The sequence below is a fragment of the Paralichthys olivaceus genome, chromosome 11, assembly GCF_024713975.1.
Source record: "Paralichthys olivaceus isolate ysfri-2021 chromosome 11, ASM2471397v2, whole genome shotgun sequence".
Lineage (NCBI taxonomy): Eukaryota > Metazoa > Chordata > Actinopteri > Pleuronectiformes > Paralichthyidae > Paralichthys > Paralichthys olivaceus.
Window position 1 is genome coordinate 2,334,086 of NC_091103.1, and position 26,982 is coordinate 2,361,067.

Here is a 26,982-nt window from a genome sequence, read left to right on the forward strand (position 1 = left end):
GTGGGTTGTGGTTCGGCGTGACCTTCACACATAATGAATTCATTCTTCTTATTTTTGTTTCATTAATATTGTGAATATTCTGCCGTACCCAGACAACTGCAGACGCTCCACCTCCTGATAACTGAGAGGAGTGAAAACCTTCTCTGTATGATGTAACACATTTCATCCAGTAGAGGGTAGAGGTACTCCAAGAGGATATTCTCCTAGCCTCATTGTCTCATGGCGTTCCACCACCGTGCAATCCCCCCGTCTCCGCAGCCTGTGTGTACAGCGTGTGCACTGTTGTCATGCTTCCTCCCGAGAGCTCAGCAGGACTCTGTCTCACTTTGTGCACCTCTCCAGGAGGTTTTTTTTTTCTCCTATCAATAGTTGGTGCTGTAAAACAGAGCCTGGCAAGTTAAAGGAGCTTCTCTGTGCGTGTGTGTGTAGTTGTGGGTAAATATAATATCATCATCATAATACTTCTCAGGACTTGTTTGTAAGCCTGAGGAAGTTTCCTTAACTTTGCTGAGTTTGTTAACCAGGGGCCTGTTCTTTGAATAAACCCACTAAGCCGCGATGAATCTGGTTGGAGTGGGGGGTGGAGGGATTTGGGTCTTTGTTTCGTGGCGCTTGCCTAGAAAGCCAGACATCAAATAGGCTCCAGCCAGAGGTGAAAGAGGGCTGAGCGGGTTAAAGGAAATAATTAGGGAACCAAAGGGTGCGTCTCAGAGCTTGCTTAGCTGATGGCGAGGCAGGCGTGTTATTGAGAAACAGTTTGCTCATGGCTAATTATCTGCCTTAATCACATGTGAAGGGTCTTTTTCTAGAAGTTTTCTATTATAAGCATGTAGCGTGTTGGCCGCCTCACTTCACTTTGTTGTTTCTAACTGAGAAAGGACCATGACGACCAGAGGAGAGGGCAGAATGAGGCCGAATCCTCCAGGTCCACTGTATTTCAGAATCAGAATGAACAGTGAAACATTATAGTGTTGAAGCATTATAAGTATGTGGGACTCAGTAAGGAACTTTAATGTCAACTATTCATTTTGTGCCATTGTTGTTATACAAGGAATACGCCTCATTGCTGACAATTCAAGAACCTGAAGTAGACCGGTCTGTTATTAGTAAATAGCAGAGCTTAACTTTACAAGCCAGATGGTGAAGATAGAGCCACAAATAGAAACTCTCGTTACATCTGACACAAGAAGAAATCATGTGTTTGTGAGATATTTACCTCTGGATCAGCTGCAACGTGACGAACAGTAAATAACAGGATCCGTGAACATCAGCCAAAGAAGAGGCCTGATCAACTTAATGAACAGTCACAGAGACACTTTATCTACAGACGTGACATTCTGGGTATAAATGTTCAGCTTATTTTAATTCATGTTACTCACAGCCAGGTTTGATAAGCCTGCAGAAGAGCAGAGTACAATATGGAACCGTTACATCCCACCCCTCCCATCGGCCCCTCGTCAGAGCTTCGTTCCTAAAACACATGAACATGCACTGACTAATAACTGCTAGTAGCGGACTTTTCCACACTAACTTCTGGCTATTGTCACGAGCGGCGTATATGTCTCTCCTGCTTGTGAAGTCTCCAGTCGCTGTAAGAGCACAGGCAGGGTGAGCGCAGGCAGTTAGTGACGGAATGAAGTGGTTGGTCATGTTTATAACAGTCCTGCCAGCGCCGCAGACACCGGCCTTTTTTTTTCTCCTTTTCTTCAGACAACTTTATTTATTGATGGCTATTGGGATGCGAAGAGGATTTTAACAAGAAAGATAAAAAGTGTGTCAGAAGCACAACCCTAACTTTAACAGTGCTCGCAAAAACTTGTCCCGAGCTTTGAATAACTGACTGATCATGTATCTTTAATGAAGGGAACAGGCTTTTACAAAATGTATACAAATATAAAACTCTGTTGCGTTCACACCAAACGTAACGTAAATGTTTTTCACAGGTCGAGACTGGAGTGTTATACGTCTCTTGTCCAGGGCGTCTGGAAATGACGCATTTTGATTTTAATTTCGTGTCATTCGTTTCCAAAGTTCAAGTTGAAATATTTGCGTCCTGGAAGTCGGTCAGCAAGAATGAAACTCCGTACAAAGGGACGTGTGTATGTTTAGAGATTTCAAACTACAATGGATACACATGAGCATCTATCTTAGAGGAGGAGCGTTAAAGTAAATCACACTACACAACTTCCACTCGTGATTAAACAGCACATTTCCAATACAAGGGTCAGAAACACCACTCCTGAAACACACACGTTTGCTTCAGCTCTCCTTTACTTGGCTTTGGTAGACTAGCTGACGAGCTACGCAAAAACACAGCAACTGGTTCTGAGTCTTAGAAAATACGAGCAGTGAAGCTGAAGTGTCCAACCAGTGTCTTAATTGATCCAACTTGTCATAAATATTTCCAGGAATTCAACCTGAGCTGCTGTGGCAGCTGAAGCAGCAAGAGAGGGTCAGGAAGCATCCATGTTTCCTCCCAACCCAGTTCAGATGACACCACAGCCACTTCTGTATTGGTTAGTGTCAGAGCTGTGGTCGCTCTGTCGAGGCTGTCGTCATACAGGAGTGGGCGTGGTTTCAACAATGATAGATGTGGTCAGGGAGGGATGGCGGCGAGAGGATGAAGAGATGAGGAGGAGGAGGAGGAGGAGGAGGAGGAGGAGGAGGAGGAGGAGGAGGAGGAGGAGGAGGAGGAGGGCAGCAGAGCTGTAGTGTTTGCTTCAGTACCGGAGAGGATCTATGATGTGCACACTGTCACAGGTTGACTTGATTTTTTTGTGTTTTATTAGCTGGATATTTTTGTAGATGTAATTGCAGATAAGGATCGGAATCATAAAACACTGCACGTCCAATGCAACACAAATCCTCAATCCTCAGTTTCCCCCAATCAAATAAAATGCTGTGTCAGTAAATAGAGTTTGCTCCAGAGCTCCAGCTGCTTTAGAAGTATGTGTATGTGTGTTGCTGTAATTCTCTACAATAACTAATTTTAACTGCCGACAGTTTGATGTGGATTGAAATAGAATTTGGGATTTGGTTTATTTTGTTTCGCTTCACAAGACAGCACGTTTTGCTGTGTCTGTCTCTGCTGTTCTCAGTTCTTCTGATGTAAAAAGTTCTTGTCCAGTGTCAAAAGTAAATAATGTTTCTTTTCCCTCTCCAAACGTCTAATCCAGAAACTTATTGGAATGATTATTTTACAGATGCTTTTATCCAAAGCCACTTTGAAATACAGGGATTCTGTTTTATACAACAGAGTTAGCTTTGGTTTATACTGCTGCCAACCAGCTGGATGTTTGATCAAGGGACACAAACAGTTTAATGCCCCCCCCCCACCAGAGCTTTGAACCCTAAGTGTGCCCTTCTGGCCCAAGTCCTCAAGCATCGCACTCTGCTGAGCAATACCCACTGTCACTAATCCATCTTCTGGCCTCCTGTACACAATGAATCATTTTCAGGAAGGAGTAAAAGTAAGAAGACTCGAGACACCTATAGCATGTTCCGTTTCCGTTACCCCGCCATTGCAAAATGTCCCCTTGTGATTGTGGCACATGGATGGTAACCTGAAGGAGAGCCAAATGAGAAAACCCCCTCGCTCTCCGTGTCCTTTCCAGGGCAGATCTGTCTGCATGTGGCTCAAATCAGAATTATCCACTAATTGACTATTTACAGGGCTCGAGAAAAGCCCTAATGGACTTGATATTAAATCCCCCTCAGATATTTAAAGTGTCTTTTTGGAGCAGCTTGCTGAAAAAGCAGGCCATTTCTTTTTTACAAGATGGCTAAGTTAAGCCCTTCAGTGCGTCGGAATGGGCCAGCCAAGTCCAAGCGGCTGTTACATGGGATTATGGGACGACAGTAAGGAAGGGTAGAGCGATGCAGGGGAGAGAGGAATGGCCAGATCTCCCCTCAATGATTTCCAGATGGACTGCAAACCCAAGGTCTCCCACTGGAGATACGTACTTGGTTAACTTGTGCTCCATAAGGGGCTTAAACTTATCTTCTTTATAATGAGAACGACTGGGATTTTATGTGGAAAGTTAAATAACATAAATTTTCAATATGCCCGCCCTGCCTTTTAAAGGACTAGTAATACTTTGACTAAAAAATGTGGACCATTAAGTGAAGTCAAAGGTGTAAGGTTGCGTGGAAACTAAACTTGCGGAGGGAAACTGTCTTTAAACTTTTGTTATTGTAAATGCACGCTGCATTTTACACACAGGCCTATTTATAACTTCTGCAGTTTGTGTGTTATGTTGTGATGAGTCCTTAAAGTTCAAATTAATGTCAGCACATGAAAATCTGATCTGATGGTTCACATCACTACACAGATAAAACCATCACACACATTTTCCACTTGATGCATCATTTAAATGACAATAGCCATCTACAATTGATTTCTGTCTACGACAATCAGCAAACACATTTTCAGAGAGTATGACAGAGGATGTGTTTCATTTATTAACATTGAAACCAGCTTTCAAATCCGAGTCCTGTAAACTGTCCATCCAGGTCTTTGTAGGATATGAACATTCCATCCCTTTGCCTTTGCATGTTTGTTTTTTTTTTGCATTTGCTGCAAATCACATATTTCATATTACAGCTCACCATTTAGCAAAACATGCTGTTGTGTTTTCTACTTTTGGATGTGTTATCTGGATTATTACTTCAGCCAAGGAGTTGGTTGTTTCCTCTCTTTGTCCGTGTGATAGTTAGTAAAACGGATTATCGTTAAACTTGACAAGGAAAGAACCTGTGAAGTTCTGGTGTGGATCTGTAGCAGTGTGCGTATGCGGGAGTTGTTATTCGCTTTCTTTATCATCGCTTGAACACAGAACATTTTTTAGCAACTCGTCAGAGAATGATTCATGGATCTTGATGAAAAAGAGTCTGATTTGTTTAGGCGACTGATATTTCTGAGTGTGTGCAATTTGGTGCAGATTCAAATAAAAAAAATCCAGATCTAGTGAATGTAAATGTGGCTTCATGCGTTCCAGTCTTGAAATGTAAAGCAGACTTGAATTGATTTTAAACCACATTGGAATAAATGGAAGCTAGTGACTGCTTGGAATTTATGGAGTATCATTGCGAACCTTCACTGCACTTTGACAGCTAATGACTGTGTGATCAGACGAGGTATAGATCAGCATTTGAAGGCAGCTGCCTGATGATTTGTTGATTTGAGAGGTGGCTGTCTAAGAGGAGCCTCCGTTCAAATGCATCCACAGCTGAGAGAGCGATAGAGACTGAGGTGCTGACATGAACCAGGACTGAGCCATCAGCATAACTCAGGATCTAATAAGAACTCTGTGTGAGAGAAAGCAGTGCCCTGTATGCTGATGTGCTCGTCCTGCTGTCTGCACATTCCTTTCAACTAATTGGCTTTACCTTGACTTTTAATTGCAGAGCCTTTCAACATCTACTGATCGTTTCTCGAGTGGATACTCTATTGTAAGTGCTGCCCATGTTGTGGCTTTTATATTTTCATAAATCATGTGTTGTATAGCGACACCAGATCAGCAGCGGAGAGGTTTGATCACGATGTCTGAAGAAAATATTTCACCTTTTCAAATCAAATGGAAACTGTAGATCTTTAAGAGCTTTTTTTTTTTTTTTGTATTTCACAAGTTTATTCAGGAGTTTTTATTCAAATGATGAAATTTGGCAGATTGCATTTTCCATGACTGCAGTAAAATATTTAGACGAAACCATGCACGCTTCTGTTTCAGGCCTTGTTCTGCCTGTGGAGGCTGAAGTCATTCTGAAGTGGATGTAGTTTCATCAAAGCCTGATCAAAGTCATTGTGACTTCTTGACCAGCAGAACTTATTTGATTTCATGTCACATTAAAATCCAGACATTTTATTAAACATAATGAAAAGTTGGTCTATTTACTTGTATTTACCTCGTTTGTTTTTGAAGGTTAATAAAAGGTATTTGCAAGCGAGCAATACAAAAATCTGCTAATCTATTATCCTGCAGGTTGTTGTGACATTTTCTCGTACATCAATACAATAAGAACCTGTCACCAGACGTGAGTGTCCACATTTGATCCTGCAAAATATTCTCATTTTCTACAATTACATAGCAAATAACCGTAACCCTGCTGTGGCGCAGAAGATCATAGTCAGACCTAATTAAAGAGGTTTGGGATAATCAACCGTCAATCTAGTTTCCTGTGTACGATGTGAAGGGCATGTAATGTAGATCTGTTGTACTGGTTTTGGATAAAATACAGCAAAAAAAATTAAAAAGACTAGAGACATGAAAAAGTTTATTTATCAGGTGTGCAAAAATGTTATATTGAATTAAACAACATGAAACAAGAAAAAATACACAGATACATGAGGGATCAACAACATATCAACTTTCATTGTCAATGAAGTTCAAACTCTGCGGTTTATCATGCTAATGAGAGCGCGCTCTTCCAGCCTCCCTGTCTGCTCGGGCTGTTTTGTATTTGCAGTCTTAAGAAGACATTTTTTCCAACTCAGTCATTTGGGAGTGGAATTTGTGTGCGGCTCTCTTTTCCGGTACTCACCATGGCTTAACATCAGTTTTTTAAGCTCCCATCTGGTTCTGCCTGAGAGTTCTTTGCTGTCCTGTTAACTTGGGTATTGTTGGGAGCCAAGCTTTGACATCTAACCACACCACAATGGCTCCGCCTTAGATTAGTAAAACACACCTCACATGGACCTGCAGACAGCGTCATATGACCTAAACGTACATGTTTAATGCTGGCTACTTCTGTGGTGCACCTACCACTGGATCCCATAGGCCTACACCCAGTTAAAGACCTCTCCATTATAATGCACATACGATTCTTAGTTTGCACGATGAATTTAAAATTCAGTCTTACATATTCTAATATGATCAACCTAACTCTGCCTTAATGCACGTGTTCCTTAGAATCTCATTTTGGCACTTGTGAATAATTAGGATTCAAAGGACCGTAATGTCTGAACTATTAGAAATCCCCTCCCAGATAAATATGTCTCAAGGGCTCACAATGAACTGAATTGTACCTATTGTCAAATAATCCAATAAAAAGACAAACAATGAAATAACTCTTCGTATCGATGAGCTAAACTGTTGCCTTCCCCCGTCGTGCCGCACCTCACCAAATATTGTGTGGTCTGTCCGTCCACTCAACAGAGATGATTAAGTGAATGTAGAATACACAGAGTATTGACATTCATATCATATTCGTATCGGGGGGGGGGGGGGGGGGGGGGAGCAGCAAGGAACAGTAATAATTGACCTCTAAGGGAAACACAGACTCAGAGTCTATTGGAGGAGGCAGCGCTTTTCAAACGCCATATGAGCAGCAGCAGTAGCATGAAGTGGTGTTGCAATATTTCATACAAGCTACACTGTTAATCTCTTTGAGGAAAAGGGTGAACCATGTTTTTAATGGAAGTATATTCTTAAAAATACTCATCTACTTTAGGAACCAATGGCAGTGAGAGCGAGGAGGAAAGAGTTGAGAGATATTCGACCTTTTCATGGGATTTGTTGACAACAAGAAAAAAAAAAAAAAAGAATCACGTCAGCCTCATCCTTGATGTATCTAAAACATACAGTATGGCTTACTAGAGGGAAGGATAGCATCGGCTAGTTTGCCCTTATCTATTTGTTTTTGTCTCGTCATTATTGCTTCAGGTTAACAACGTAACCACCTCACTGTGTCTGATAAAACGCTGATAGTACAGATTCTATAAAATCAACAAGATGAGGTCAGCCACTGCTCGTCAGAGGCAGTGTTGTGTATCGTACTGTAGTTGCTTTATTGGGAATTCATGGACATGAATGGCTTTGGTTACCATTGTTTGGCATCAGCAGCCTGTAGTGGAGTGGAAACCTTTGGACAAAACAGGTTTCTCTAGTGGTCCACACTAGCTGTCAGTCCAGTGAGTCCCTGCACTGCTCAGCCCCACTTGGTACTGGTAGGACGGATCCCGGATGGATAGAGTGCCTTGTGTTGGATAAGCTGAGAAATCTCTGTGAGGCCGGAGAGGAGACCCTGGTTTTTTGTGGTACAGCGAGGGATGGCCTGACCTCTCTCTGGATCCTGGAACAGCTGGAGAGCAAGATGAAGAGGATGAAGGTATGACGGGTAGACCTCGCTGGACGACCGAAGTGGAGTTGTAGACACCCCGGTCAGCCTGGGACCTCGAAACCATGGATGATGTGGGATGCGGTACCACAGGTGTGACCGCAGCAGCGTTGGTGAAGTGAGCCGAGAAGGGCTGGTAGGGGACGCCCTCCACGCTATAGCGAGGGTAAGGCTGCATTGTAGCCCACATGTTGCAATTTATCGAAGGGGAGTTGGCCAGGTCCTCTGTGTCCGCCGCCCCGGATCCAGACTCTGTGTCCATACTGCCGTACATACAAGCTTCTCTAGAGGTGATGGCCTCAGCGCAGTATGGATGAGACAGTAGGGACGATTCATAAGAGGGAGCTGAACGGAAGTAGTGCTCCTCTGAGCCCACAGACGACGTCTCCAGATACGGCCGCTTACAGCCAAGCTCCAGGTGCCGGGCATTATCTGCAAGGTGATACGATTAACATCATTGGCTTTAAACAAATAGAAAACTTACTGGGCACAACCCTCTGAAGTATGACTGAGTGAATACCTCTGTGTTTGAAGCAGTGGTACAGAAGGCTGGGGTCTCTGCTCTGAGAGAAATGGTTCGTGATGGGATCTTGGGGGTCTGAGTTGGACAAAGGAACCCCAGCCTCATACTGAAAAGAGGACAGGACTTGAGGGTGCCCCGTCAGAACTCCTGCGCCGAGCTTCCCCGCAAGGTGACTGTGCGACGAGAGGAGCCTCTGACGAACCATGTTCTTGGAAATCACTGGATACTCTTTCCTATAGATCGGTCGTGCAAATAGAAAAAGAAGAAGAGTCAGTTCGCGTGCCAACAATTCCCCTAAACATCGTCCTTCAAAGAGTCAAGGTAGAGTCTTTTATCAAGACACATAAATAAACCCCTGAAGTGCTCATTTATATGCAGTATGTCAGGTTTACAAGAGAATTCCAGAGTTTCTATAGGATCAGTTTTACTTTGCTGGTTTCTTTTTCATGTAAGCATTACCCCTGGAGTCTTGAAACACGCAGATCCCCTTCTTCACTACCTCGGAATCCCTTGGCAAATGGGTTGTTCTCTATTTTCAGCTGTGTGATCTAGGAAAATAACATTTCATTCTATTTAAAAAAAAAAAAAAAAAGCACTTTCAAGAATGGTATAGGAACTTTGCATCTGTATATTTGCCGGTTACTGTACCTTGTGGTTTTGATACGAGGTCACAGAGATGAAGGCTGTCTCATGAAAGACATGAGTACAATATGCGGTGTTCTTGGATCCGAAGGCATTGTTCTCATCCGCTTTGACTATGTGGAGTCTGGGCTGGTACTTGTGCATAGAGTTCAGGATGATCTACGTCGGAGAAAAAGGCGACACATTTCAGTCAGTGGAGTTACAGTCAGAGAGTCGGCTGCTTGAATTAACATCACCTCTGCAAGGGATGTTCCCAATAAGCAAAAATGACATTGAAGTTATTTTACATTTTTAAATAGGGTATTTTTATTTAAAATATTTTACGGATTCCCCGGGAATTAATTCACGAATCTTGATAAATAAAATCAGGCATATTTAGGAAATCAATATCTACGACTGTGTGCAATTTGTTTCACCTTGATTGAAATGAAAGGGACTGATGGGCATGTTTCTCCTGAGTGCCATTCTAGTTTCGGTATTTGTCCCTGGCAAAGGATATATATATATAGTTTTCTCTGTTAGTTCTTCTCATTGACCCGAAATCAGTGTTTCTTTTGCTGAAACTTTTTTCTCTGCACATTCGCCAAAGTGTTGCTCATTGTTGGAACTGTTGGGTTTTATACGCCTTGACATAATGTATGTTATGATTTGTCGCTAATTGAATTGAATAGGAAATATCTATCTGAACACTGTCAACTAACATGCACCTGGTGTCACTGTTAGCATCTATTTCCTGCTGAATCTTTATGTTGAAATTCAGTCCAGTGAACTGTTTCTACATCTTTCATCTCATCGCAGTTGATGTGGAATCTGTGTGTTGTGTATCAGCGCAGCAGGTAGCATGTGTTGAACGCGTTTAGGTTGTTTGGGTGGCTACAGGTCGGCTCACCACCATCAGTCTGCTCACCGCAGCCTAGTGCTGTGCCCAGTGAAGCGTTAGCAACAGTAGTGGGGTCATCACTAGTCCAGCTCTGTCAGCACCGATGAACATCAAGCTCTGCACCTCGGCTCCCCTCCTCCTTTACCAGACACTCTTGAGGAGCCTTCTCCTCTAGGAGGCCATGAACAAGAGGCAAAGGTTGATGAGGGCACAGGGAGCGAGGCTCAGGTTGAACACCAAACGGCTGCACTCACATGCTTCTGTTGCCGAGGCAGGCTGGAGACAGAGATAAGCCATTGGTTGGTTCACCAGAGGCTCTCTGTTGACCTTTGTCTGCTCTGCTGTCTGGCTGCTGTCTGAGGGTGATACTGGAGACTCTTGACTGTCTGAATGCAGTTATCATAGAAGCCTTCCTCAGATCACCGAGAAGCTAAAGAGGGAATTTTCTTTCATCTTTTCCTGATATAAAAACATTCAGACACGATTATTTGCTTTGACTGATGTGCTTGACACTCGTTCTTCAGAAGACAATAAGAATTATTTATTACGAAAAGAATATAATGACCCGAACCTGATTGCCAGAAAAGAACTTCAGTATATAGGATCAGATTATGTCCAACGTTAGGAACATCTGTTGGCTCTGTGTAAACAGCAGATGGTTTGTATTGCTGATGTTGAGCGGGTTTGTTGTCATGAGAGGATAGTGGTGACAGAGAACAAGTGATTTGGTTTTGAAGGACCTTGGGAAATAAAAAAAAAAATGTGCTAAAGACCATAGAACCCTGATTCTACAGTGTGAGATCCAACTACTCTACAAAGAGACTGGACTCTGTAGAACACAGATGTTCAGTCAGTCAGAAAAGACTGAGCAGGTTAGATTCTTACATATTCTGTGGTGAATACATTGAGTCGTGAATGGGAGTTCCTCCACTCTCCTTCGAGAAGCACCGACCTTCCACACACCTCCTGGTCTGGGCGTCGTCTGAGCTCTGCTTGGCCTCTAACTCGCTCTGTTCTCATTACTCGCCCTTATCACTGGCCAGGCACTCAACTCAACCTGACAGCAGGCCCCGCCACTGATCTGAGAGGTTATGAACCTAATGAGCCCGCCCATTGATGGTATGGCTTCAGACAAGTTATCCCCGAGTTCCCCTGGGGAGCGCTGCCACAGTCACACTCTTCACCTCCCTCTGCCCCCTCTCTCCTTCCCTCCATTCTCTGTCATGCACTCCTCCACTTTCTACCACCCTTCTTTCAGAAATCAGCTTTTCTCTGGTACTTTAGATTCTTGTCAAACTTGAGATGATAGAATCTATGTTGGAGTGTTTTTATATTGTTACCTAAACTTATATGTATTATATATACTTACTACTTACTAAGGAATATGGTGCTCTGAATTATTTTTTAAGAACCCATTGAGTAGACAAATTATTCGATTTCACATCAATTATGAAGACCGCACTTCCAGAAGTCTCTTGACATCCCTGCTGGTGTCTCTTTACGTGTGTGGCACTGACATTTCATTCATTCACTTTTCCTTCTGTCGCAAAAACGTCATCCACACCCCCCTCGCTCGTGGTAAATCCTGCGGAGGGTCTCCTGCTGTGTAAATGGGCTCATTTGGCCGAGGGAGTTTTTATTGTGGGGCTGGACGTTTGTGTTCTCACACACTGCCCCTCAGGAGATTAGTTAGAGTTCAGTGCTTGTCTGAAAGCAGCTTGTGTTATTGTCACTATAGTGTCACCACAACTATTGACATTCTCTGAACTTGTGAGTAACATTTTAACAAACCCGAATTGGAAAGATGTCAAAATATAAAGTAGGTCACTCACATGCCCGAAAGGGTCCAGGTGATTGTTTGTGAGCTTGAGCTTCTGAAATGAGACCAGCTGCCTCATCCAGTGAGCTCCTGTGGCAGGAGAGTCTGGGTGCACATAGAGTCTCCCCGGCATTGCTGGTTCTGCCTTTCCAGCCACCATCCTATAAACAGATTAAGACATGTGCAGCAAGTTTAGACGGAGGACGCAATGACAACTTCATATGTATTTGTATTTGTAGCTGTATGTTACAGTTTTAAGGAGCCAGGGAGTTTTTCAGGGAATACGTCTGTATACAGGATTAGGAAACCGCTGCTCTCGACCCTCCTGGTATTAAATCCCCTAGACTGCGAGGCGGTGGATAATAATTATGCCTCTCCAAGGTGTTGCTGAGGAACACCAGAACCCACCAACTGCAGGCCATGCCACAAGATCAGAAACAAGTAAAGTCACTTCTTTCTGCTTTAGACTTTAAGATCTTGTCAACTTTTCCTGGCAGAACCTTTTCGTCCACCAGTAAGAAGAAGCCAGGTCTTTTGTGGTTCTGATGAATGGAGGACTCCAGAGTCATGACCTCCACATACACAGTCAACTGGAGACAAGTGTCTTACCAGTTCCCTGCAGCGTGCTGTGATCTAGTGTGGCAAGTGTGCGTTTCAAAGATCTATGCTATGGATCTTTGGTTAATAGAGTGACTTATGGTTATAGGAGGAAGCAATGGTGTCTTTTATAAGGAAACACATATACAGTTTATTAAATTACCAACAAATTGACTCAGTGTGAACCCCAGTGTTTTTGCTGATTGGTCATTTTTGTGTCTTTCACACATTTGTTAATCGGTTTTCTGACCCAACAAAACTTTCAGCTCAGTGCAATGACCAGTGATTTCAGTTTAGAGCCAATGCAGGAAACAGTGTTCCCTCTATGTGTTGAAAATAAGGATGTCAAGGTCAGGTGGTGGACAGGCATGTTTGACTATACTTTGATCATGTATACTCAATAAAAACATGGTCAATCTTTCCCTAACATTAACCAAATACAAATATAAAGCAGAGAGAATGGGTTTTTAATGTAAACAATAATATGTTCAGTTCAGCTCTCGTCACACCATTCCAAGTAAAAGAGAAAACCCTAAACTGAGTATGTGTGTGTTTAATTACTTATACATTTAACGTTTCAATGCTATATAACTATACAATGAATTGGGCCAGATTCACTTGTGACCTTAGAAACTTACCACTTGTTATCACAGAACTTGTAGCGATGATCATCAGCTGGGACAATGTCAGTGAGCAGGATGTACTTGGTTTTAGGGTTCATCCCAGTCACTTTGACCTTGTAGCTCGGAAACATCCTCCTGTTGAAGGAATGTACAGGGAAGTTCTCATGAATTCTCACATTTATCGTGCAAATTTGCAAAATTCAAGGTGTAACAGAAAGATCTGCACGTTGTGTTCCGCCCTGATCGTCTTCCTAATCCTGTGGACCAGTTGTATGTGTTGGACGAGTGTAGTATCGGCACAGACAGTGCAGATAAAGATCCGATTAACTCATTGACTGCAGATCACTGATGTTCTTAAGGGACTGACATGAGCAAGGTCCCATACAGAGGTCATGTGTATCTTACACAGATAATCCCACTAAGCACGTAACAGAATAGGAGCCACTTGCCAAAGCTCTTCTTGATGTTGACCTCACAATCAGAATCTTCACGTCCTGGTAATAATTCGTGTACAAGCAGGCACTGATTTGAAAGAGGAGTAAAATCCTCTCGTACCCGTGATTCTTATGTACCATAAAAATGTTGGCAACCGACTCTATCTTTCATCTTTTAAATGCCCTGAAACAAAAGACAGAATATGCTGAAATAGCCGTCGAGGCTATAAAACACATGAAGAGAGCTACCTTTCCTGAACTCTTCTGGGAAACCAAAAACTTGTTCATCCCATCTGCACTAAAGAAAAGTTTGCAAAGGGCTCTCTGTGCCTCCTTATAAAGTCCTAAGTGGTTTTTAATGGCACCCTGGATTGGACAACAGTTTAGACAGCAGACTTGTCATTGCTCAAGAGGCCAGAGTCAGAAAGGCCTGCAGTTTATCTGTGGGTGCTGCAACGTGTTTAAACTTCGGAGAACACTTAAGCCTTGCTGGGTTTTTTAAGGGCGCGCCTATCACCATACTTGTTGTGAATGCCTTTTTAAAATGCTCATAGTGCTGTCAGCATCTGATCATGTTACTGTAAATAATCACTCACATAAGACAGAGACAGAGAGAGGGAGGAAAGAGATTGAGGGCAGGTAATTTAAATCTCTCTCTTAGGCTTCAAATCCAATCAGTCGCGGTATCATCCTCACTGAAAGATGGGTAAATCCCAGAGGTGCATTCAAAACAGACCTCTGCTCATCTCTGGCTCCACTCACATCATGCAGACAGAGCAGATGGGGGACCGTGTCAACACATGTGGCCCTCGGATTTGTATATTATGACTGTAACTACCAAGTGAAGGGCTCCGCTGCGGCTCGGCCCTCAAACGAGTCTGTCCCGCCGGGTCTGAATGCTCCACGGTTGTTAGTAAGATAATAACTTTTCCAGCTATCGCATATGCTCTCCTGGTCTCACCACCACATTTGACCATATAACAAAAGTATTGTTACTTTCTATAGCCGCACTCAAAGTTGGGGAAAATAATGTGCCGTCATAGAGACACAATGAATGAGAGTAGAAATACTGCACACAGGAAGTGACAGAAACACGGAGAAATATCTCTGCACACTAGTAAAGTGTGTAATTGGGGGGTCGGGGGATTAATTGGATACAGCCCCGACAAATTTTCATCAGACATTTACACAAATGCTTTTATAAGCCATTCAACAAATTAACAGTATTTACAAGAGTTGTGAGTGTGTGTGAGTGTGTGTGTTTGTGTGTAAGTGTGTAGTTCATACAAATAAATCACAAACCACAGTGGGCCTGTGCAGATCTTAGACCTTGAAGTCTGTCAAGCTACTTCTTGAAGGTGCTTAAGGGACATTTTGGAACTTGAACTGAATCATTGCATTTGCAGGAGTATTGAAAAACAGAAAAGATAAATTATAAAGCTAGATATTTTCTTGCTTGCCCTTCCTCTTGGTGGAGATCACACACAACACGAGCTTAGGTAACAAATAAAACATCTCAGACTTAGATCCGTTCTTTCAGGACCACGGATAGCACCAGTGAGACAGGTGTGTAAGATAGTTCTGATCTTTGATGGAAAAACTTTCAGCAGCTCAGTGTCGACACGCGTGTTCACGAGATCATGGTTTTGTTATTTTAGTGTTTTTAGTTTTATATGAGAGCAAGATTTCAATTTTCTCGTCCCGGGTATACAGACAGGTGACAATAAAAATCTTAGGCCTGGTGAACCTGAGAGGATTTTCAACTCTGTGCTAATTTTAATATAATAATTGAAATATAAGTGATTTTACAGTTTCATAAACATTTTCTTTTCAGTTTGTTGCCTTCTAACAAACCGTCTTAAAATAAAAATAGCACCAAAGAGACCGTGTTTAGCTTTTGTTTCCCGACAGCATCACATTCGCTAAAAATATTCAAATAGCAATAACATGTAATGCAGCGCAGTGTGAGGAAGCTAGCTAACATGACAAGATATTACAGCTTTGATGGTCATTAAAAGGTTCCCACACATTTAGGCAGGTGTAAATATTATTGGATAAAACTACTTGGGAAAAATACAGCATGTCGTGCATGTTGTAAATTGGCTAAGGTTTGTTAACTAAATTAGCTTGCAGCGCTAAGTAGCCAGCTCGCTAGGTAGGATAGCAGTAAGTAAGTTAAGGTACAACTCATTTTCAACATAAATAATAATAAAGACTGTAAATCAATTTGAATAGTAACTGCTTATATACATGCATGTGTGTGTTAGAGTGTGTGTGTGAATGTGTGTGTATACATATACACATATATACATATGGAAGTGTGACTAAGTGAGTGTAAGGGGAGTATGAGAAATGGAAGGTGCAGAGTGTATGTATGATATCAGTGTCAGAGTGTGTGTGTGCGTGTGTGTGCGTGTGTGTGTGTGTGTGTGTGTGCGTGTGTGTGAGCCAGCTGTTTCTCTTAACATTCCCACATGTTTCGGCCATTCCCTCTCTGGGAATCTCCAGTACCACAGTGAGATCAAAAGGAGCGTTGAGGGGGGATGATGAAGCGCTACAACCTAGCAGACTGAGCCTATGGTGGGCGCCGGATTCCTCTTATCAACCCGCCGCTGCTCTCTTGACGGGCTGTGTACAATGAGGGAGAGTGAGGGAAGAGCTCGGCTGGGTGCTTTGAAACGGGAGGATTACGCCTGGACAATGACACTCGCAATAACAAGTCTCCTACGCTCAGCTAGGTGCTGCGTTGGAGAGGGCTGAGCCGGTTTCCTCTCAGAGTGTTGGGAACACGCGGGATCCCCTGAGTGACAGCAGGGCTCCTCTGCATCTGTGTCTCCTCCCGGGCCACCTCTGCACGGACCCTCCTCACATGAGAAAGCAGCGGATCCCAAACTTTTTCAAATCCCGCGGCAACACTTGAAGTTCAAGTTTACTTTTTTACAACAGCTTGATCATCTAGGTCACCAGATGTTTACTAGCGTGTACCGTGTGATTCCAGGTGTAGTTATCCTCCAGTAATATAGTATTGGTTGGAATTTGCATAACCAACCAGTCGTATAACATATAACTAGCAGTCATATATATATTAATAAGATTTAATTTCAAATATATTTTATATGTATATTAAACATTATATAGATGCAACTTTGCATTTTATTGCATGAAATTTTATCAACATTAACAGTTAATAAATGGAAATACGTTATTGTGAACCTGGGATGAGCGATAACAGTATTGTAAACTTTATCCATATTGATTTCATTCAGTTACTAAAACCACACTTGTGCCCAAATGCACCTTTTAAATTGTACAAAAACTATATTTTCGTTTGTTAATAACAGTTAAGCTCATTATTTCAGTCTACGGTAGGAACACCTCATTTATTATCAGGCACTCATAGGTTCTGTCAGAAACACGTCCCGATGGCACAAACCTTCAGACGCGACCGCAAACATCACAAAACAAAGTTCACTGTGACGGCAGCTCCCACTGACAGTCACTTTATCATGTGATGTTTACAATAACTCACGGAACGTTTTGACACGGCTCCCCCTCGCACAGGCTCTCTGCTCACATCAGACTCAGCACACTGCTGACCAACGCTGCCACTTCAGCCTGACCGCTCCGTTTCCACTCTTTCCCCTTGACCTTTGACCTTTGACCCTTTTCTGTTGGTTACATTCAAATCTTTTACGAAAGGCGTCAAATTGCCAGGATGCTGAATGTGACACCTCTGCATTGCGGGCCTCAGCTGTACGCTGGCATGTGGCAGTACGACTGATCGGGGCTGTTAAACACATCTTGATATTTTACAGTGTTATCTAACGCAGTGTATTCAGGCGCCAAAGAGATTATTGATAATCGACAATCAAAACCAGATCACTTTGTTTAAAGCCCTTTGAAATTTCACAAGAGAAAAAAAAAACATTTCACAGTCTATGGCTGAAAACAAATTCACGCTCTGGTGAGAAGTTGCAGATTGATAAAAAAATGCTGCGGAGCTAAACTGCTCATTTGTAATACATGAGACTAAGGCTTTGGTAGCATGCAGCTATTCAACGGTTACTGGGGGAGACGACGGACTGGGGACTGCCCGGACGTCTCGACATGGTTCCATCATCACCAGTCAGCAGACAGTTAAGCTCCAAAGCTCTAGTTGTAGTACTGTCTCCCTTAATGCGTACACACACACACACATGTGTTTTTCTATTTTCTTACCTGCACTGCTTTGTGATACGATTACATGAATAATTGAGTCCAGTAAATGATTTAAAGTCTGACTCTGATTAAACTGATCACTCTTCACCTGGGTGATATCAGAGATCTGACAGAATTAAACAATGAAGGAAAAACCAGATTATTTATCAGTGTTTTGTTGTTGGTATTATTATTATCTTGGATCACAACATCAGATTTAATGTCACAGAGCTCCTCCAACAACATTACCAAATATCTTATAACAAGGTGAGCAGCTCTACGTGCACTATTCATAACATACATGAATCATTCATGTTATTCATTCTGAGTTTGTTGTTGATTCAGAGTTTTTGTGACCTTCGGAGCAGCAGCACAGACACCACCACCTCTGCTGCTGCTGCTGACTGTCTGTAGGTGAAAGATACAGGTTCCCAGCACAGCTGCATAGCTGAACCACTGCACAGCCCTTCAAAGGGCTTTAAGGATTGAGAGCCCACTTTATCAGCTGGACAAGGGAAAGCCCATCTCTCACAGTTATGCAGCATTAAAGAAAAAATGTGGTGACCTTTTACATTTTTTACTGTAAAAAAAAAAAAAAACATCCCATGAGGAAAGAGAGGCGGAGGTCGATTTAAGAGTCTACTCATTCTCTGGTTAATGTCCACAGGCCTCACTATCTAATCCTCAGGTCGCATTAAATCCAACAAGCCAAGCAGTCATTTGTGTTTTCAATTATGAAGTCAGTGCTGCAGGAACCATCTGTCTCGTCCTGAAAGACAAACCTATAACTGTGTTTCTAATAGCTGTCTGAACAGATGGTCACAGAGAGGTTTGATTCTCGTTTTGCATAATGAAACCATTACTTAAACTTTCATTTTATTATTCCAAACACTTCACATAAGCCGCTTTTAATATGTTTGACTAACAACATAACCCAACAACATGTTTCTTGGGGAAATTACGATGGAGCTCTTTTCTTATTACATCACTTATTGAGATGAGTGATTAGTTTTATTGATGGAATTTATTATTTTATTTGGCGTAACATCAAACTGAACCTTATTTTTTTACAGTATGAAAGAATATATATAAATATATGTTTACTATACTATACTGTAGGCGATTGTGGCTCAGGAGGTAGAGCGGGTCATCCACTAACCAGAAGGTCAACAGTTTGATCCTAGTCTCCCCCATTCCACATGCTGAAGTGTCTATGAACCCCGAATTGCCCGATGGTTGCGCAGGCAGAGTAAATGGCAAATCTGTATTGTAAAGTATATATATATATATATATATATATAGGCATATGTGTGTGTATTGAATAAAAGAAATCACCTACTGAGTACAATTACTCAAGTACTCTGCATTATTGTATTTGGTGATAGTCTGTTTTTTATCGTTATATTATTTGATCATAGTTTGTAATTAAGATTTTGCGTTTAAAACATTTCTACACATCTTTGTTAGGTGAACTTTTGAATCTGGGTCATTACCTGTAACTATTTGATGTTAAAGCTGAAATCTTTTTCACTCCTGGTTGATTTTTTTTACGACACCTGAAAATGAGCAGCTGATGTGGTTTAATTCGACAGGACAGCAAAACCAACCACAGCAGAGGTCAGACACTGATGTGGCCTTTTCCTCCATCATTCTGTGAGAAATCAGATTTTATTCCGCACACATCAGCAGGGTGCAGCGGAAGCAGCGCAGCAGCTGTGTGAGCAGTTGGAGGTGAGCGGTCTGTCGCCTGCAGCTCTTCATCCAACAGCTCAGTGTGGCTGCTCCTCACTGATCCATCACTGCCTGACACATCTCAAACCGACCCTGCTCAGAAAAATGACTCGTCCGGGTTCGTCGATGCATTTAGCTCACTGACAGCACTTTGCATTTTCTGGGATTATGTCGTGATAAAAGTCAACGTGCGGAAACCAGGAAATGCTTTTTACGTGAAGCTGCCAAATCGGAAACACATTGAAGCACTTTCCCCGGTGGGTCGTTGAATCACCATTGTTTTTACTTAATCATTTAGAGGTAGTGACTCTGGTTTAAATAAAACTCCAACTTCCAAGTAGAAGGTCAGAATTCTTCCACCGCTGATTATTAAATTAATTTCTAATGATGGAGTTAAGAGGTCAGACACACACACACACACACTCTTTACTTTTCTAGAGACACTGAAAAACATTTGTCTTCATCCTTGATTTAGAAATGTCACAAAAACAAATTTTTCAAATTAAAACTAAGAGCAAGGTGACAAATGTTGAAATAAGTAATGATTTTCCGTCGTTATGCGATTGATGGACGTTGCGCTGCATTACTAACCTGCCTGCTTTGGTAATGATCATCTCTGTGCCGGCCTCGTGGAACTTCTTCCACAGTTCCCGCTCATGGAGGATGACCTTAATGTTCTCAATGTTCTGAGAGACAGAGAGACAGAGAGACAGAGAGAGAGAGAGAGAGAGTGGAAAACACTGTGACACAAACCAAACCATCCACAACTATTACAAATAAGGTGTGAAGAAAAACACACCATAAAATAAAATCAGGATATAAACACATACTGAGCAATTCATAAAATCCTGGGGGGGGGGGGCGGGGGGGGGGGGGGGTTAATTTAACTCTAAAGAAATCCTCAAAGCACAAACAAGATTTGATTGATTTGTAATTTTAAAATCTCAATCAACAGTCGCTCCATTGAACGAGCTGTCCGAAGAACTATTCCCCAATAATTCAGTCGTAGGAAGCATCTGTGTGTGTTTGGGACATTAGGTCTCCATGTGTGTACCTGGTCAGGCTCATTGGAGCTGGGAATGGCGGAAGCTGTGGACAGGCCCAGTCGTGGCTGGTCTGGGAGGAGATCTGTCTCCACAGCGGTCTGGACTCGGCTCATGCGTTCATCCGTCACGGCTGAAGCCTTCTCCTGCAGCATCTCTGCAGGATTAGAAAAATACTCAGCTGTCAGACGTATCAGTGAGGAGCTTTCAGCAGAGAGAGAAATGTCCGCTGTACATCAGGCCTGCCATGTGACACTGCTCCGATATGATGCAGACCCTCCAGTGCCAATAACACATGTTATGGATCCCATCACGGTAGAACTGTGGTTCCCTCAATGTCGCCCAGCGCTGCTTAAATAACCACGTACAGTAAACAGCCTGTAGAACGCTGCATGGCGTGAAATCTGAAACGCTGTGAGCAGGAGTCTAAATATAAAATATTACTTTTTGTTAAATGTTCTTTATTCCAGAATTATGAATTAATTTGCATTCATTTAATTTCGTTTTAAAAAACAAGATGGTTAATATGACCTAGATGTAATAATGATGACAAAGTCAAAGAACAAGTCACATTTGTTTAGGAAGCACTTTAGGAACGGTGATACAAATACATTATATTTGTGTTATGTGTGAGAACATTTTAGATTATTGGTTTTATTATTAATAATTTTTAGTTTTTATATATTGATTTAATAATCTTTCAATGCCATTTCACTCTCTTAATCCAAAATTAATCAAATCCATATAAAATTAAACATTGAATAAATAATTTATATCATAATTTAATATTTTAGAAATGATTAATACCACATTAATAATGTTTTATTCACTTCATCTCTATCTGCACATAACCACACACACATAAAAGATTTCTAAACCATTAAATGCGGACATCAAAATCCTGCATTTTCTTTTCTCTCAGCCACATCGCCATGTGTTCGTTAGAGAAATACGTATATTTGTTTTAATTGACTAAAACATGGAAAATAACTTGTGTTCATTTGATCAACACAGTGTTTGTGGTTGTGTATTATTACGTCCTAACATGACAAAGTGGTTGAGCTGAGCATGACTGAGGTGAACATGGACGTCCCACACATTAGGAAATAAACTTCACAAAATCAGATTTCAGATATTTAGATATAAATAGTGTAAACAACACTAAAATCAAAATGACATACAAATATAGTCACAGGGTCACAGGGTTTACAATTCTTGTAAATTCTTTGTGGCTCATTTTAAATCTTTAAACTTTCTATTCAAAACATAGCTCCCATGATGCACTGGGGCAAACTTTTCACTGATCAATGCATGATTTTTCTATTGAAACTGCATCTGAACAAAAGTCATGAAGAAGTGGTGAATTTTACTGCTTCGTACAAAATCTAATACATTAACCAGGGAATCCCACCGCCTCATTACCATCTCATCTGAGCATTAGCTCTCTCTCTCTCTCACACACACACACAGACACACACACACACACACACACACATACACAGACACACACACCTTCTAAAGAGGACATTGTGGATAAAATATCAAACATGGCAGCACAGCATTAAAAACAGAAGCAAACATTGGTGGATTATGTTTTTTTACAGGAAAGGAACAAAGTCAAAGAAAAAAAAAATCAGGTGCAGTGGAGGATATTTAGTTTTTATCCTTGTCGTTGTGTTGATGGTTCTCTGCCCCCCCCCCCCCCCGTCTCTCACACCTACAGAACCACTGCAGATTGTCTCTCACACTGTTTCATCAAACACCATCTCTGTCTGCGTCTCATCCTGCTGCTGCTGCCGCCTCACACACTCGAGGGTTTCACGCTACACACACACACACACACACTGTCCTCGGAGTTCTGCTTAAATTACTTCTGCTCAACAAAACACGTTTGTCCACTGAAATCACAAGAAGCGTCGTGGCACTTCCCAATTATATATTTAATTATCTTGACGATCATTTATCCTTCTGATCGTGTTGCAGCTACTGTATTTCAGACTCACTCCTCTTCTCAATTATCTTAACTACCAATCTTGCTTGGAAAAAAGACAAAACTACCGAGTAAGAGTAAAAGCCTGTTGCTCTCCTCTCCCTGCTCCTGAAACCTCAGCGGGCTTCATTCCTCACGATGCCGGCCTGTAAACACAGAGTGGCCACTCTCTTAGCCATGAAAGTGGAGAGGCGGTGTCCAGTGTAAACTGACGGAGACATCTTTGAAAGCTAATAAAGATAAGGGCCGACCGAGACACTGCTCTTTTTTTTTCTTTTTTACAGTGTGAACCTTTCACTTGTCCTGTTTAACTGACAAGTGTGAGCTCGAACCATGTTTCTGAACCACGAAGGGCACACACACACACACACACACTCCAACACGTGACGCCTGCAAACACCATCAACAAGTAAATACAGAGGAACAGTCCTGACACCACTGTCTTATACTTTGAGTGCAGACACGGTGCCTGCTGCAGTTTAAACTGCGAGAAACCTTCGCTTTAAATGAATCTGCTTGTAAAACATCACAACAGCACTGGAAGCAGGAGTCCCAGCTGCGCCTGTGCAGAAGCGACAAACGTTAATGCTCCTACGCCGATGTGGAAAGTCTGGAAAAATACAGAGGATGAATTTACACACAAACGTCTCCCTGGTGCACATTTGACTCAAATTTCATGTAAAAGATCCATTTTCCACGTTGGTGTTGAGGGTCACATGGTGTCGCCACCGTCAGCTTGCAACACATTCTGTGCTGGACGTTTTATTTCAGTTGAGCAGAAAACAGGACAAATGCAAACTAGTTCCAAAAAATTTTTAAAAAATACCTGAGAGTGTTCCTGAGACAGCTGTGGGTGAGAAATGTCAATCTGCCGCCATTTTGTGTGTGCAGCTCTGTTGTAAGGAGGCCTGAGCATTAAAAAGCTCCTATAGATCAAACTAACACATAAAAAGCATTTAAAAAATATAAACATCTTCCAGTTTGACAGTATTTCATTCCTCCTCATTTATGATTCACCTGTTGTTAAATCACCTGGAGACGATCGTCTCTATGAGACACATTAAGTGAGGCCTGAAAATTCATCCACCAACATCACCGACTGACGTGACGGTCACACAAACTCACATTCTGACTTCACTTCCTATCGGAGGTGACTTTCACATCCTGCTCCATAAAAAAATAATAATTGAAACGCAGTGACTTGTCCAGAGCTGATTTGACATTTGAGATAACCTCACATAACCTTAAACCATATATTATTTTATTTTTTTTAATATTGATGGTGGTGTATACAGTATTTTTTTATTTTTTTTCTGATTTTAAAATGTTTGCACTGTTATTTTAATAATGAATAACAGTAACGCAATGAATTGAAAACCAAAACCTCTTGTTTTAAAATGTATTATATCATTATTATAATAATAATACTAAATGAATTTGTTGTCTAATAATACAGTGTTGTCATCATAAAATCACAAGAAATGCGTCCGTACGTCTGTTAATCAGACCGATATTTGTCATAGTAAGATTATTATGTTATTCATTTATTTCATTCATCGACCAAACAAAACAATTTAAATGCAAACACAAAATCTCAAATCTACACTGAATAGAATCAATATCATCTGCCTCCTTTCAAGAAACATTAATTAACAAAGAAAATAATTCTATAATGACAGAATCTCCCACAGCACAGACACATGTGTAACCAGCCTGCAACACAACCTGCAACACAACCTGTAACACAACCAGCCTGCAACACAACCTTTAACACAACCTGCAACCAGCCTTTAACACAACCTTTAAAACAACCTTTAACACAACCTTTAACACAACCTGCAACACAACCTGTAACCAGCCTGTAACACAACCTGTAACCAGCCTGTAACACAGCCTTTAAAACAACCTTCAACACAACCTGCAACCAGCCTTTAACACAACCTTTAAAACAACCTTTAAAACAACCTTTAACACAACCTGCAACACAACCTGTAACCAGCCTGTAACACAACCTGTAACACAACCTGTAACCAGCCTGTAACCAGCCTGTAACCAGCCTGTAACAGCAGCAGCCTGCAGCTGTCTCCTAACAGGCAGATCATCAGCAGATAACCACCGCAGCAGTCAGTCAGTCTCTACTGTACCTCTCACTCATCTGTTTAAATCCATCCTCCCGCAGCAGCTCAGGGTTCAGCGGCTCACCGCGGCTCAGCAGCGGGACGCTTCGTTCCCTACGGGCGGCTGCACGTGTTCCTCCCGGGGGCGTCTGTCCTCGGAGGCTCCGCGGGTTTGAGGCTGTCCGCTGGAAGTGTCTCCGTGTCGGTGGCGGTGAGAGACGCTGCCTTAGTGCCTTTCAGCCTCTCCAGGACCGAGCTGCGGTCTGCGCCTGTGCACTGCTGCCTCAATGTGACTGGGGGGGGGGGGTTCTTGGATTCACACACACACACACACACACACACACACACACACACACACACACACACACACACACTCAGGTTGCTCAGCCCCTTGATGTGTGAGGACAGGGGGGGAGACTGATGTGTGTGTCCCCCCCTCCTCCCCCCCCTGCTTCTCTCCCCGCCGCGGCCCTGACTCTGCTGCGGCCCTGAGGAGCCTCTCCGGCGGCTCGGGTCCCGACAGAGCTCAGCCTCTCCCGGCAGTGACCCTCAGAGCCCGGTCAGAGGTGAAGGTCACCGGAGCCGGTTCCTCACTGCTGGTTCGAAACCCGGAGTTCACATGTGACGGGATTTATTCCTAAAGATCCACGGTCACTTCAGAGGAGGGACGGATCATCAGCGAGGCTCTGGAATAAAACAGTCCCGGAAGAAAAGCCCTCCACATGTCCACACATCAGCCTGATCCACTTTTCAAACCAGGGTTTGATTTAAAACACAGAAACAATCTGCTGCCACCGAATAATCCACATATCAACATTTAGAGAATAATCTAAACGACCCAAAAGAAAAGAGCCTCTCTTCTTCATACAGCGACTTAAAAAGATAAAACATGACGATCAGTCCACCTGAGAATCAATATGACGCGGTCCAGGCTGGTTTACACTTATTTTCATATACATTTTAAATTATTCAAAAAAACGGAATTAACACGGAAGTTGAAACACATGAAGCATCCAGGATTATTAGCTCAGATGTTTCTATTCTTTATTTTTGGTTTAACTTCGATCCTCACATGTTCAGGGCTCACAATCCGCCCGGATAATATTCAATAATAAATCAATAGATAATAAATAAATAGAGTTATAGAACTGTCCCAGCTCTGGGTCATAACGTTTCGCCCCAGGTTTAAATCAAATCGTTTACAAAGCTCATCACACACTTCACCGCGACGGCCTGAATGTGAAACCACTGGAAAATAACACTGAGGTGAAATCCTCACAGCACCAGTGATGCTGTGACACGTTGCGTGTGTGTTTGTGTGCGTGTGTGTGTGTGTGTTTGCGTGTGCACAGTAATAACACAGCGTCAGGCCTCAGACGTGAGTGACGCACTGTCCGCAGGTGAAATATGCGTTTGTGGTTTTTGCAGCAAATGAAGCGTGTTTATAAATCAGGTGTGTGTGTGTGTGTGTGTGTGTGTGTGTGTGTGAGTGTGTGTCCGACTTTGCCCAACTGCTGAAAAGTTGAGGAAAGATTAAGCTGCTGCTTCATTCGCTATATAATTTGAATTAAAGCGCACTCATACACCACAACCACACAACCACACCCTCTCCTTTAATTTTAAATTAATTCCTCATAAATTAATATTTATAATTTATCAGTTAAGTTAACCAATAACTAATCATCTCACCCGAGGAGTTCAGTGATGTCACTTTATTTTAATCCTGGACCATTAGACCAGAAACAATTATACATCAACTTGAAGTCAGTCAGAGTCTGCAGCCTGAAGTCTGTCACAAGAATGTGGGGCATTGGATAAATCATGTATAACACAAAATGTTATACACAATACAATACAAGTGTAAGTGTAATGTACACGCTTATTGTATGTTCCACAACATGTGTACTACAGCTGACTGCAGGTGGGGAAGCTGCACAGATGTGACACATTGAATATTTCTCATTAATACAGATTTTGCTTTGAAGCAATTAACCATAAAATTAAAAGAGTAAAAGTCTTTAACTTGAAGCATAAATAAAAAATAGAGAGCTGCTTTGAATCAGCGTCTCTGTCCGTCCTTACCTCAGTTCTCCTCTCAGCGTGTCCTGACCTCTGTGCTCCTTCACTCTCCTCTCCACTGCAGGGGGAATGTCAGTCCGCTCTGTGTCCAACCCATGCAGCACCTCTGCTCAAATCTGCTGCAATCAAAAAGGGATTTTTTTTTTTTTTTTTTTTTATATAGCAGCAGAATTGAGCACAGGTTCTGGAAGG

The 26,982-nt window shown here is 42.2% G+C and overlaps 1 protein-coding gene across 1 annotated transcript; it reads right to left on the reverse strand.

Annotated features, from left to right (window-relative positions):
- Positions 1–4,985: 4,985 nt before the first annotated feature.
- Positions 4,986–25,028, reverse strand: tbx4 (T-box transcription factor 4). The gene is made up of 9 exons (XM_069534704.1): positions 24,739–25,028; positions 20,616–20,761; positions 20,153–20,247; positions 13,215–13,334; positions 11,993–12,140; positions 9,287–9,439; positions 9,098–9,186; positions 8,636–8,871; positions 4,986–8,547 (listed from the first exon to the last, which is right to left on the reverse strand). The coding sequence occupies exons 2-9, from the start codon at positions 20,757–20,759 to the stop codon at positions 7,895–7,897; spliced, it is 1,638 nt and encodes a 545-aa protein (XP_069390805.1). The 5' UTR covers positions 20,760–20,761; positions 24,739–25,028; the 3' UTR covers positions 4,986–7,894.
- Between the last annotated feature and the right edge of the window lie 1,954 nt (positions 25,029–26,982).

Excerpts from the sequence above, each read along its gene's own strand:
- tbx4 (XM_069534704.1), bottom strand. The coding sequence starts at position 20,759 with ATGCTGCAGGAGAAGGCTTCAGCCGTGACGGATGAACGCATGAGCCGA. Across the intron at positions 13,335-20,152 it reads ATCATTACCAAAGCAGGCAG|GAGGATGTTTCCGAGCTACA; the intron begins GTTAGTAATGCA and ends TTCCTTCAACAG. Across the intron at positions 9,187-9,286 it reads CCTCGTATCAAAACCACAAG|ATCACACAGCTGAAAATAGA; the intron begins GTACAGTAACCG and ends TTATTTTCCTAG.